Source organism: Rhinatrema bivittatum, chromosome 7 (genome assembly GCF_901001135.1).
Source record: "Rhinatrema bivittatum chromosome 7, aRhiBiv1.1, whole genome shotgun sequence".
Classification (NCBI taxonomy): domain Eukaryota; kingdom Metazoa; phylum Chordata; class Amphibia; order Gymnophiona; family Rhinatrematidae; genus Rhinatrema; species Rhinatrema bivittatum.
In genome coordinates, this window is record NC_042621.1 from 240,259,081 (window position 1) to 240,273,127 (window position 14,047).

Here is a 14,047-nt window from a genome sequence, read left to right on the forward strand (position 1 = left end):
GGGGGCTATTCCGGAGGGCACGGCCACGCCCCCAGAATGCTCCCGGGCCAAAACCACGCCCCCGGGCCCGCCCCCCAAACGCCGCGTCATGCCCTCAAAACGCCCCCTTAAAAAAGCCCCGGGACTTACGTGCGTCCCGGGGCTCTGCGCGCGCCGGCGGCCTATGCAAAATAGGTGCGCCGGCGCGCGAGGGCCCTGCTCGCGTAAATCCGGCCGGATTTACACGAGCAGGGCATTTAAAATCCACCCGAATGTCTCTAGCCTTAGCAAACCCCACTATCTCTGACCTTGCCGCATATCTACCCCCATAATCATATGTATCTGTAATGTTTCTATACTGTTTTTCCCGAAGGAAAACCCACGTCTCATCCCACAGTTATGTTTGCGATAGTTAATCTTTTTGTAAATGATGCTATACCTAATCTGCTGATATATAAGCAATTATTTATACCCTATTTATTTCTGATGTCCGAACCTATATGTATCTGATGCTTTAACCTAGCTGTATCTGATGTTATAACCTAGTTATATATAATGTTAGATTTATTGTGTTACGCCTGTAATATGTTGTTATACTTGTAAACCGGAGTGAAGGCCTTTCGCTAAACTTCGGTATATAAAAATTTACAAATAAATAAATAAAAATAAGTGTAAATAAGCAATTCACATCTAGTCATTCAAGACCTCTCATGATTTTAAAGACCTCTATCATATCCCTCCTCAGCCTTCTCTTTTCCATCCCTAAACTCTTCAGGCTGTCCTCATAGGGGAGCTGTTCCATACCCTTTATCATTTTGGTTGCCCTTCTCTGTACCTTCTCTATCACAAGTATATCTTTCTTGAGATGCGGCGACCAGAATTGTACTCAGTATTCGAGGTGTGGTCTACCATGGAGCAATACAGAGGCATTATGACATTTTCTGTTTTATTAACCATTCCCTTCCTAATAATTCCTCACATTCTGTTTGCTTTTTTGACTGCTGCAGCACACTGAGCCGACGATTTCAAAGTATTATCCACTATGATGCCTAGATCTTTTTCCTGGGTGGTAGCTCCTAATATGGAACTTAAGATCGAGCAAGAAGAGCAAGGGTTATTTTTCCCTATATGCAACACCTTGCACTTGTCCACATTCAATTTCATCTGCCATTTGGATGCCCAATTTTCCAGTATCACAAGGTTTTCCTGTAATGTATCACAATCTGCTTGTGATTTAATTTTGTATCATCCACAAATTTGATAACCTCACTCGTCGTATTCCTTTCCAGATCATTTACAAATATATTGAAAAGCACCAGTCCAAGTACAGATCCCTGAGGCATTCCACTGATTACCCTTTTCTATGGAGAAAATTGACCATTTAATCCTACTTTCTGTTTCCTTTGTTTAAGCTGTTTGTAATCCACAAAAGGTCATAGCCTCCTATCCCATGACTTTCAGTTTTCTTAGAAGCCTCTCATGAGGGACTTTGTCAAATGCCTTCTGAAAATCCAAATACACAACATCTACTGGTTCATCTTTGTCCACATGTTTATTAACCCCTTCAAAAAAAAAATAAAGCAGATTTGTTAGGCAAGACTTCTCTTGGGTAAATCCATGTTGACTGTGTTTCATTAAACCATGTCTTTCTATATGCTCTATGATTTTGATCTTTAGAATAGTTTCCACTATTTTTCCTGGCACTGAAGTCAGGATCACTGGTCTATAGTTTCCTGGATTGCCCTGGAGCCCTTTTTAAATATTGGGGTTACATTGGCCACCCTCCAGTCTTCAGGTACAATGGATGATTTTAATGATAGATTACAAATTTTAACTAATAGATCTGAAATTTCATTTTTTAGTTCTTTCAGTACCCTAGAATGCACACCATCCAGTCCAGGTGATTTGCTACTCTTTAGTTTGTCAATCTGGCCTACTGCATCTTCCAGGTTCACAGTGATTTAGTTCAGTTCATCTGACTCATCACCCTTGAAAACCATCTCCGGAACCGGTATCTCCCCAACATCCTCATTAGTAAACACAGAAGCAAAGCATTCATTTAGTGTTTCTGCAATGGCCTTATCTTCCCTAAGAGTCCCTTTAACCCCTCGGTCAGCTAACGGTCCAACCGACTCCCTCACAGGTTTCTTGCTTCGGAGATATTTTAAAAAGTTTTTATTATGAGTTTTTGCCTCTACAGTCAACTTCATTTCAAATTATCTCTTTGCCTGTCTTATCAATGTTTTATACTTAAGTTGACAATGCTTATGCTTTTTCCTATTTTCTTCAGATGGATCCTTCTTCCAATTTTTGAAGGATGTTCTCATTCAGTCACCTTTTAACCATACCGGTAATTGTTTTGCCTTCCTTAATGCGTGGAATACACCTTGTTGCCCAAATCCAGGAGATTGGCACAGCCCCCATGATAATAGGGGGATACCTCAATTGTGTGGCAGACAATATTTTAGATAGATGGCCAAGCCAAACTACAAAAGCAAATAATGAGAACAAAGAGCTTAACTTCTTGTGCTCTGCTTTGGACATTTGGAGAATCCTTCAGCCAGGAGAGAGGGACTATGCTTACCAGGCGAGAGCACACCCCATTAAATCCTGAATTGATATGGTTTTGTTCTTTGAAAGTGTTGCGCTGAAGGTGCATCCTTGGCCTGGTGCAGGATTGGTACGGCCCTCTGGTCAGACCCAGAGAGCACCTGCCACCAGGAGGCGGAGCATGCAAGGAGACAGAGGCTAGCTGGAGCTTCACCAATAAGTCCGGGGTTTCCGCAGGTTGAGCCTTTGGGTACCCGGATCGCCTGGACTTAGGTGGGCCTCCAGTGGTCTCCCGGAGAGGTAACGGAGAGGTGTGCCCACCAAGAGCAAGGGTGCGCGGCTGATGCAGAGTGGATGAGCTAGACTTGAACTGGAAGCTCCGGAGACCTCAGGGAGGCAACACAGGGAGGTCCTCAAGGCGAGACAGGAAGTCTAGGTCTAACCAAGTGAAAGTCGCGGTTGGTTTCCAAGCAGATTGGTCCAATGGTAACAGGAGGCCAGAAGAGAGTGTCTGAGTGATGCTCAAGGGTCAGAACCAGGAGAGGTCAGCCAAAGCAGGGGTCAATACCAGAATCAGTCCAGGCATAGTGAAGGCAAGCAAGGGTCGGTTCCAGGCGGCAGACAATAGAATGGTCAGATAGGCAGTGGACAGTTCCAGGTGGCAGGCAAGAGAATGGTCAGGCAGGCAGTGATCAGTTCCAGGCGGCAGGCAAGAGAATGGTCAGGCAGGCAGTGGTCAGTTCAGGCAGCAGGCAAGAGAATAGTCAGGCAGGCAGAGGTCAGTACCAAAGGTCAGTCCGTAGAGGTACTATCTGGGAAGGATACAGGAACACACAGAACCACTGGGAACGGAGGACACAGGGACACGGAGAAGACAGGAGATGCTGGAATAGGAGACGCTGGAATAGGAGACACTGGAACATGAAGGCAAACTCACTACACCAATGGTATCGACCCGATTGTCAAGGCAAGATCCTGGGAAATGGGCCTTGCCTTAAATAGAGGTTCTAGGTGATGTCATCAGGAGGTGCCTCCGTGGGTTTTCCAGCCCTGGACCTGTTAAAGGGCTGCATGTCGGCCACGCATGCAGCTAAGGGTGTGGCTGAGGATGCTGACGCCACAGAGCCCCGATGAGAGCCCTGCCGTGAGGCCTGTGAGGAGGATGGCAAACTGAGAGCCCGAGGACGCCATAAACTGGCTGCAGTTGCAAGGGAGGGGTGCCCGGTGCTTGTTGATGGAAGCGCGAGGTGAGCAGGGCCGGCCGTGGTGCCAACGCGGCCGGGACATACAATAGAAAATCTTTTCCATAAGGTAGTTTCTACCACTATAGGCCCATACATGAGTTCGGATCACTGCCCAATCCTTTGCTCAATATCCAGTGGTAATGTTTGCACTTCTCCTTCACCTTGTCATATGCCTTTATGGCTGGAAAATTTAAACAACATATACAGGGGAAGTGGCAAGAGTTTGTTAAACACAATCAACAATTGTGTCACCCCTATATTATTTTGGGAGACAGTGAAAGTCGTTCTTTGTGGGGAAATAATCAGTTATATTGTGGCTAAGCGGAAAAGTGAAAGTCGCACCATACTAACCGTACAAAGGCAGTTGGCCCAAATTAAGGCTAATATTAACACTTATGGCACTAAAGAATGGCAGGAAAAGTTTCTTACCACCCAAAAGATCCTAAATGAACAACTACTCATGTGGGCAACAAATTCCATATTCACTTTAAAACATAGGTTCTATAGATATGGCAATAAACTGGGTCGACTTTTAGCCAATTTGGTGAGGTCATAGAGAGGCTCTACGCATATAGGGGACCTAAAGAAAAAACCTAGGGTTTTGACTCTGGATGCTACCTTTGAATTGAGGTTTCCCTGTAAGAGTATCTTTAATTTATCTGGGGTTAGATATATTTTTACAGATCCTGTTCAATTAGAGGCATTCTTACAGAACAAATCTGCATCTTCTAATTTGGTGACCGCTTAGCCTGTGAGTTCAGGAGAGCCATAATAGTAATATTGTGTGAAACTTCTATTTTATTTATTTCTTTGTAATCTTGCTCCCCATGATATGACCTTATAATCATGCCTTGCTTATTCTTGGTTATATTTACTTAATTGTTTATCTTTAACGTAAATCATGTTTTCCTAAAAGAAGAATATTCTTATGTTGTAATATTGCATTTGAAAATTAAAAATAAAGAAATCTTTACAATCGGTCCAAAATGCCACTACTCATTTACTATCAGTCACTAGATATTTCGATCATATCACTCCTACACTTCAGAAATTACATTGATTGTGTAAACAATATAAGGGTATATGTAGCCAGGAGGAGACTGCCTGCTCCCCCTCCCCTTCCCTCTCTGAGGGATTCTGGCCGTGCTCTGGAAACTTACCACTTATTACCTTATATTCGATCAAAAATGTCTAAGAGAGGACACCTGTTTGTCTCAGAATCTTACTGTTTTATTTTCAGACATTTCAGGCTTAGCAATTAGAATTAGATAAACACATCCTTAACACAGCACAAGCTTATTCTGAGTAAAAATCTGCATCATTAGTAAACATAAATATATCAGAGACATTAACTTGCTTTGGATACATTAATACAGATAATTAGCTAACTATCCCCATAATTTTAGGAGATTACCTTCCTTTTCCTGCTGGAGCAGTCTCTGAGGAGGCATTGTCTACTGAAGGAAGCAGGTGTTCTTGCCTCTAGTTGCTTGTTGGACTAGGGCTGGGCTGAGCCCTGGAGAAGGAAAAAGACAGATTTGGGATGAACAGCCAGGTAACAGCACGGCTTCTTACAGGCACAGGACTGGAGCTCATCTGCTTCATCGTAGACAGGGGCAGATGTGATGCTTCAGCATTGTCTTCTGCTGGTGTGTATGGAATTCTTCTGCCGGTTACTCCCTCCCCCACCCGGGCCCTCTCCTTGGCTGCTTTTAACAGGTAAAGCATGAATATGTAAGAAGCTCATGCATAGTCGAGAAGCGGGACAAACAGGGTCGTTTCTTCAGTTCAGACCACTAGCCTCCCCCCCCCCCTCCCCTTATCCATTGGGGGTGGTTACTGCTTCTGCTGCGTGGTGCCTGTTTCCTCTTGACTAACGCTCCTCTGCCATATCAGTGCTTTTCTGTGAGTTGTTTTCACTTCTGTGACCTGTCCCTGTCCTGGGCTTAGCTCATATTTAACGAAAAGAAGCTATAGCCCTTAAGTAAATAGGCTGAGTAGATAAGATGAGCACATATTGTCATTCTGGTCAAAAGTCCCTCATCTTGTTTTTCTGTAGAAACATACATTATGAAGTCAGCATCCCTTTTGCGGAGTCAGTATTCATATTTGTTTGCATACAGTAGTGAAACATCTGATATCCCCTATAGTTGCTTATTCAACAATGTATCCATCATAAACTCACAGTCATTGTACATAATCTACTCAATGATGTAGGTTCATGATGGATTTATTCAACCCTCAAGTTAGAAGCCAGAAATGTCCGATCAGGAATCTTTATTATATGGAGACATATATCTTTAAACAAGCCCGACTCTGGCCAAGTTTCGCCCTCTTATATTCGGGCTGTGTCAGGGGCTAAAATACACAAACAACATCTGTAACTCGACAAAAAATAACATTACAAATGAACAAGACATATATAATGGTAACGTAAAATTGTGGTAAAAAATGTTGAAAATCTGAAATCATGTACTTGGTTTGTTTTTTTTTAATAAAACTGTGTAACATCATTATTGAGGGAAGAGTGGAATCATGTACTTGTTTTTACCTGTGTACAATCGTACGTTGGTTTCTAAGAGTTCAATGGTAATCAGACTAAGTATATCAGACGGTCTGGAAAAGGTATGTCTTAAAAATAAGACCATCTGATATACATAGGGCCGGATTTTAAGATTTATGTGCGGGTGTAGATTTGTGCGTGCAACCCAGCGCGCACAAATCTATGCCTGATTTTATAACATGTGCGCGCAGCCACACGCATGTTATAAAATCCAGGGTCGGCGCACGCAAGGGGGTGCACACTTGTGCACCTTGCGCGCACCGAGTCTCGCAGCCTTCCTCCATTCCCCCCCCCCCCCCACCTTCCCCTCCCTAACCCACCCCCAGCCCTACCTAAACCCCCCCCTTACCTTTAACTTAGAAGTTGCACCTGCCTCCGGGCAGGCGTAGGTTGTGAGCACTGGCCGACGGCCGGCCTGCGATCCCAGGCACAGCCCACTGTGCCTGGAGGCTCCAACCCTGCCCCCGCCCCTTTTTCAAGCCCCGGGACGTATGCGCGTCCCAGGGCTTGCACGCGTCGCTGGGCCTATGCAAAATAGGCTCGGCATGCCTAGGAGGGGTTTAAAAGGGTTACGCGCATAATATATGCGCGTAACCCTTTTAAAACCCTTTTAAAATCCGCCCCGTTGTCTGATTACCATTGAACTCTTAGAAACCAACGTACAATTGTACACAGGTAAAAACAAGTACATGATTCCACTCTTCCCTCAATAATGATGTTACACAGTTTTATTTAAAAAAAAACAAGTACATGATTTCAGATTTTCAACATCCTTTATTAATAACACAATTCACACTACAATTTTACGTTATCATTATATATGTCTTGTTCATTTGTAATGTTTTTTGTTGAGTTATACATGTTGTTTGTGTATTTTAGCCCCTGTCGCAGCCCCAATATAAGAGGGCGAAACCCAGCCAGAGTCGGGCTTGTTTAAAGATTCCTGATAGGACATTTCTGGCTTCTAATCCACTTTGTTGCCCTCACGGCTTTGTTAGACAGCCTACCTTGCTGCTTCATTGGTCCAACCCTCAAGTTATACACACCTTCCATAGCACTATGCTCATCATCACAAAAATGCTATTGGACATTCCATCAGTACGCCATGTACATCTCGCTACAACCTGAGAAAGAGCCTTTTCAATTACAGGTTCTGTCTTTGCCTGCTGAGATCAGAGGTACTAAGTGCTCAAAAGATTTTAAAAAGGCATTGAAACCTTATTTGTTTAGAGTTACCTTTCCAGCACTGGATTGACTGGACTTTACCAGTCAAAACAAGCATGCCTCTTGTTCTTAGGCACCTCTGTTTCTTTTCTTTTAGTTTTATGTTTCTTGTACAAGTAGATTATGTATGTATAATTGTGACCCTCCCTGAGCTATGGTGGGTGTGGGATATAAATGCTTCTAATATATAAATGAATAATTAAATAGATACATAAATACAAGTGTTATCCCTTTAACAAAATGTTATCCTTTATTATGTGACTGTAGTACCATGTGTATGAAAAGATAATTATGAATTCCATATTGGTATATACTTTCTATAATTTTGTAGATAAGATACATTGGCTAAATAACATTTGTTTGTAGAAATTCAGTCCTTAAGAAAAGTCTAAAATATTGCTTTATTACTCTGTAAAGCTGCAGATCATATTTTGAATGTAAGTAAATGTACTATAATCTGTGCCTGACTTTCATCTAGGTGGCAGCCAGGCAAGGCTTAAACCAGTTGGCAGTAACCAGGCAATTACTCTAGCTACAGCAGCAGCTGCAGCAGCAGCTGCCATAATGGCAGTAGATTCTGAGGCACCTCAAGGACCATCATCTGCTGGTGTCCAGCCTCGCCATATCCTGACTCTGTCACCAATCAAAATACCAGTTTTGACTGCACCTTTTCCAGGTAACAATTGAAACATCTTGCATATGAGCCTTAGCTTGCAGGAGCATGCTTACATGCTTATTGTAAATCAAATCATCTGGCCTCGAGTTTCTTTTTTGATAATATTTTGAATTTATTTTGTGATTATATATTAAGAAACCATGTTATTTTTAGATGTTATATCAATTCCTGGATATACTGTGGTTATTACAATGACAAAACTGTTCATAGTAACATCAGATAACAGTGATGGACAATTTTGCATGGGGGTGGTATCTTTAAAGCTGATTTCAAGTTTTACAATCATTATGCATTGTTTTACTGTGACTCAGACATATCCCACTCTATTTCAAGGCAAAACTGATCAGTGATTTAAAAATAATATGAAGTACATTTATAGTCTTATTAAAGTAAGATGGTAATCTCTAGTCATAGTACATGTTGATGGTTTGGATATGATTAATGTAATGTATGAAAAAAAATAATGGCATGTTCTATTCAGATTCTAACTTTTCTATTGCTGGCAAGATCTTCAAAATTGTGATAGTGTTGCATTATTTAAAGCCTTTTTAATCTTTCACCAGGAGGTAGTAATACTTTTGACTTTAATGAGTTTTTGATCCTTTTTTAACTATAATTTTAAAATTCAGAGGAGGCTAATTTTTGAGTTTACTAGAATGATGATATTGAAATTTTATTGCTATTCTGTGGAAGACATCATCCTAAGTTGTACGAGTGCTCATCTAACATTTTTTAGGGAGGAAGAGGAGAAATAAAAATAATCAGAGAAACTGTTACATTTTAAGTGCTACCTAAATTTGGCTGGCCAAACTTAGGCACTACAATAGCAGATTAAGGGCCTCATTTCCAATATCGCAGTGGTAACGCATGAGGGGGCATGTCCTATGCAAATAAGGCATTTTTTCGTGCAGCGGGGAAACAGCGCAGCACGCGATGTTTTCGCCATTTGCGGAACTGGAGTCGCAAATGGCGAAAACATCGTGCACTGCGATAAAACAACCAATGAATCTTTGCAGTACATGAAAGTCTCCAGCCAGGAGTATTGCAGTCCACGACAATTCGGGGGGAGAGAGAGAGAGAGAGAGAGAGAGAGAGAGAGAGAGAGAGAGAGAGAGAGAGAGAGAGAGAGAGAGACTTCCTATAGTGCCTATGCCCTAGACAGGTATTTGTATCCCTATGGGAGGGCCACCTAGTAACTCGAGGTGGGGATTAGGTATGAGCGTAGGGGGTTGGGGGCCACTTTCACATTCAACATGAGACCTACGGAAAGAACAGTGGTCTCTAGTGAAGATTTGCTGGCCGTCGGAGTGAGGACACTCACTCCAAGAAGAGATTTGGGCAACATTCTCTCAACCTAGCTTGTTGTTGCCAACTGTTCTTTCTGTAGGTCTCATGTTGAATGTGAAAGTGGCCCCCCAACCCCCTACGCTCATACCTAATCCCCACCTCGAGTTACTAGGTGGCCCTCCCATAGGGATACAAATACCTGTCTAGGGCATAGGCACTATAGGAAGGCTTGCGCTCTCTCTCTCTCTCTCTCTCTCTCTCTCTCTCTCTCTCTCTCTCTCTCTCTCTCTCTCCAGGCTGTCTGGGACTATCATGAACTGCAATAACCCTTTACCAGCCTGAATCGCGAATGAAAGGGTTGTAGCTATTGGCTGCGTTACCACTGCAGCCGTTTCGCCGCACACGATAACTTTACATAAACTCCACCCCCTGAATACTAAATTAAGAATTTGCATTCGCAAATCACGTTACCGGCTGTTAGCGCGATTTGCGAATTTATCTCCTGTGGTAACTCCTTAGAAAATGACCCCCTAAGTCTGGCCAGACAGCCCTCATCAACTTTTTTTCTCACTCCACATCTTTCCTCCCACCCACCTGAATACAAATACATTGTGAGTTGACAGCCCTTCTATTCCTTCTTCTTTCCTGATTCAAAACTGTATGGGGCCAAGAGATCCCTCATTTCTACCTTTCTGTTAAAAATATAGTGGGACCAAGAGGCCATCCCAGATCTCCTCCCTCCAACCATTCTTATTTAAAAAAGTAGCAGAGCCAAGTGGTTCCCTCAATACCCATTTTTGATCATTTGACCTCCCAACTCAAAAAAGTAACAGATTTGAGAGGCTCTTCCCCACCACCCACTGACCCCACTTCCTCCTGCTAGAAGCCCCAAAATCTTCTCCAGCCAAGTTGGGAGAAGGGCGCTGGCTTACTCCTTCTGGCTTGTTCTGACAATGACACTTATATGTTATCACAGCAATGCCGGATGCCAAGCCGGGAGAAATTAAGCCTGTGTTCTCCAAGCTGAGCTGGGGCAGCATTTGAGTGGCTTTTGGGGGTATATAAGGGGAGAGTTCCTCTTGGCCCTGCTACAATTTGAATTGGTTGGGTGGGCAGGAAGGGGTTAGGGGGAGATGGAAGACCTCTCAGAGTTTGGGCAAAGTGCCCTCTCGACCTGTTACATTTTTTAAATTGAGATGGAGGAAAAAATGGCGGGCCTTTTGACCCAACTACATTTTTGAATTGGGAGGGTAATATTTTTTATGCAAATAAAATTAATTGGAAAGCATCAACACAACACAAAACTTATCTTTTAATTGTAGCAGTTGAAAGTTCTTAAAATCTAATTTAATAGAGACATTCATTACCTTATATTGTTTGAATGGTAGTGGTTGGGCTTTTAGATGATTGTATATTATGGCTATCATGCCTTTCTAATGGAAAGAAGTAGTCTTATGATACCAGCTCTGACAACATAAAAATAAAAAGGCCAGTTATGGAAACTAGTGGGATGTTAGAATAACATGAGTTTGCTTGGATCCAATAACAGCTCAAGAACTCTGATTTTAAGAACTTTTGACTGCTACAATTACAAGATAAATGTTGTGTTGATGCTTTCCAAATAATTTTATTTGCATAAAAAATACTAACAAATTCAGGGGCAGAGACATTTACTACCTTATGTTTTTTGGATGGTAGTGGTTGGGCTGGTAGATAATTATATATTATGACTATCATGCCTTTTTAATAGCAAAATAGCATTTCTAAGGCATCAGCTCTAATATTATTTTAGGGTGATCTCATCATATTGTAGTTCCTTTATGTTTTTTATGAATTGACTTTTGAAACATTTTTGCTTCCTCTGGTTGTAGCAAAATTGGCAAAAATACAAACGTTTCCTGACAATCCTTCCAATATGTCACTCCCAACAATGTTGAAAAGAACATATCCAAGGACTGATGCCTTAGATACACCGCTAGAAACACCCCCCTCCTCAAACAAAACTCCATTTATCACTACACTTTGTTGACTCCTGCTCAGCCAGTTTCTAACCCTGTCAGTCATTCTAGGTTCCATGCCAAGGGTATTCAATTTACTTATAAATCTCCTATTGGATAGGTATTGAAGGCTTTACTGAAATCCGAGTGTACTACATCTAATGTTCTTCCCTGATCCAACTCTATGGTCACCCAATCAAAGAAGTTGATCAGATTTGTCTGACAAGATTTATCTCTGGTAAAACCATGCTGCCTTGGATCTTTCAATCCATTGTATTCCAAAAACTGGACTATCCTCAGAAGGCATTTGACAAAGTCCTCCATGAGAAACTCCTGAGAAAAATAAAAAATCATGGGTTAGGAGGCAATATCATATTGCAAACTGGTTAAAAGATAGGAAACAGTAGTTAAGTTTTATCAGTGGAGAAAGGTAAACAATAGAGTCCCTCTTAGATCTGTACAGGGATCAGTTCTTTTAAATATATTTTAAAATGATCTCTAACGGTAACGATGAGTGAAGTTATCATATTTCCAGAAGACACAAAATTATTCTAAGTATTAAAATCACAAGCAGATTGTGAGAAATTGAATGAAGACTTTGCAAGAGACTGAGAGACTGGGAATCCAAATGGAAGATGACATTTTGACATGAATTTTAAAAGCCTGGATCGCGCATCAATTGGGGGATGCGTGAATAAGTTGGATTCACGCATGTCGACCATATTTTAAAAAACACCCAGATGTGTGTGTAAATGGTGCAGTGCGTACATCTCAAAAGTTTTCAAAATGGGGTGGGACATGGGTGTAATCAAGGCAGAGCATTTGTGTTTCGGGGTGTGAACCTGAGATGTGCGGGGTAAATATTTATGAAACCAAGCATGCTGTGTAAATACTTTACTTCTGCTTTGGATGCCATGTAAGTTAAAAATAAAAGAAAATTAGGCAGATCTGCGGGTTTTAAGGATTGGGGCTAACTGGAGGGTGTGAATACTATCAAACCAGGAGGGTTGGAGGAACTTAACATATGTACACATGGCCAGGTTATTTGATAACATTTGCCTATATGCCAAAAAAAGGCCACATCCCTGGGCACAGGCCACCGTATGCGCACAAATGTGTGCATGCGTGCCAGTTTGAAAGTTACCGTCTTAGGGGGTCCTTTTCAAATGGTTATCGTGTTGGGGCAGAGTCGGGGCGGCAAGGGGAGGAGTTGGGGTGGCAAGGAGGCAGACTTGGTGGTGTCTTCACTGGCAGCGATAAGGTTTGTTACGTTATCGTTGCCAGAAGCACGCCCAATAGCGCCACCTTTCTCGGTGGCGCTATTGGATGCAAAAGCCGGCAGCAAAAACACCACGGCGGTGCGAAGGCTGCCGGTTTTCGCAGGCCCGCCCCCCCCTTCACCCCCAACCCCCATTTTCGCTGGATTCACCATTCTGCGATAGAATGGTGAATCCAAGCCTTAGTGTGGACAAGTGCAAAGTGATGGGAAAGTAAGTAACCCATACTGTTACATGATATTAGGTTCCATAATAGGAGTTACAACCCAGGAAAAGATTCTAGGTGTCATCATAGACAATACTTTGAAATTGTTAACTTGGTGTGTGGCAGCAGTCAGAAAAGCAAACAGAATATTAGGAATTATTAGAAAAGGAAAGGAGAATAAAATGGGCAATGTCATAATACCTCTATTTCGCTTATTGGTGAGACCGCACCTAGAGTACTCTGTGCTGTTCTGGTCACCACATCTTTAGAAAGATATAGCTGAATTGAAATAGGTACAGAGAAGAGTGTTTAAAATGATAAAGGGGATGGAACAGCTTTCCTATGAGGAAAGGTTAATGATGTTAGGGCTGTTCAGCTTTGAGAAGAGATGGATGGGAGGGTATATGATAAAGTGGAACAGGTGTGGTCTAGGCAGATTATAGACTTTTCAGGGCATTAACCTGCGATGTGCACCTAAATACTTATGCAGCATAGTGCACTGGGTAAATACATTACTTCTGCTTTGGATGCCATTTAAGTTAAAAATAAAAGAAAATTAGGAAGATCTGTGGGGTTTTAAGGGTCAGGGCTAACTGGAGGGCATGAAGGCTATCAAACCAGGGGGGTTGGAGGACCTTAACTGGGCAAATTGAGGATGAACTGGTAAAACTGGAAATGGCTTTGGTCATGCCCCTTTTAAAATCCCCTAATTTACTTGGTAGAAGCGGGATTTGCGTGCACATGCCTGCACCCACCTAAAATTTGGCACATATGTGTGCGCATGGCTAGGTTATTTTATAACATTCATGCATATGCTAAAAAATGGCTGTGTTCCTGGGCACAGTCCGACGTATGCTCATTAATGAGTGTACATGCGCCAGTTTGAATGTTACCGTCTTAATGTAGACAAGTGCAAAGTAATGGACTTATGGAAAAGTAACCCCTACTGTAGTTACATGATAGGTTCCATTGTTTGGCGTCATCATGGGCAATATTTTGAAATAGCTTGTTGTGTGGCGGCAGTCAAAAAAGCAAACATAATGTT

General features: G+C 42.2%; 1 protein-coding gene across 1 annotated transcript in view; it reads left to right on the forward strand.

Annotated features, from left to right (window-relative positions):
* The window catches only part of LOC115096213 (transcription elongation regulator 1-like protein), a 454,896-nt gene that overhangs the window by 38,568 nt on the left and 402,281 nt on the right, over positions 1 to 14,047 (forward strand). The window contains exon 4 of the mRNA XM_029610724.1: positions 8,039 to 8,236. Coding sequence (XP_029466584.1) covers positions 8,039 to 8,236 — 198 coding nt within the window. The remainder of the gene's footprint in view (positions 1 to 8,038; positions 8,237 to 14,047) is intronic.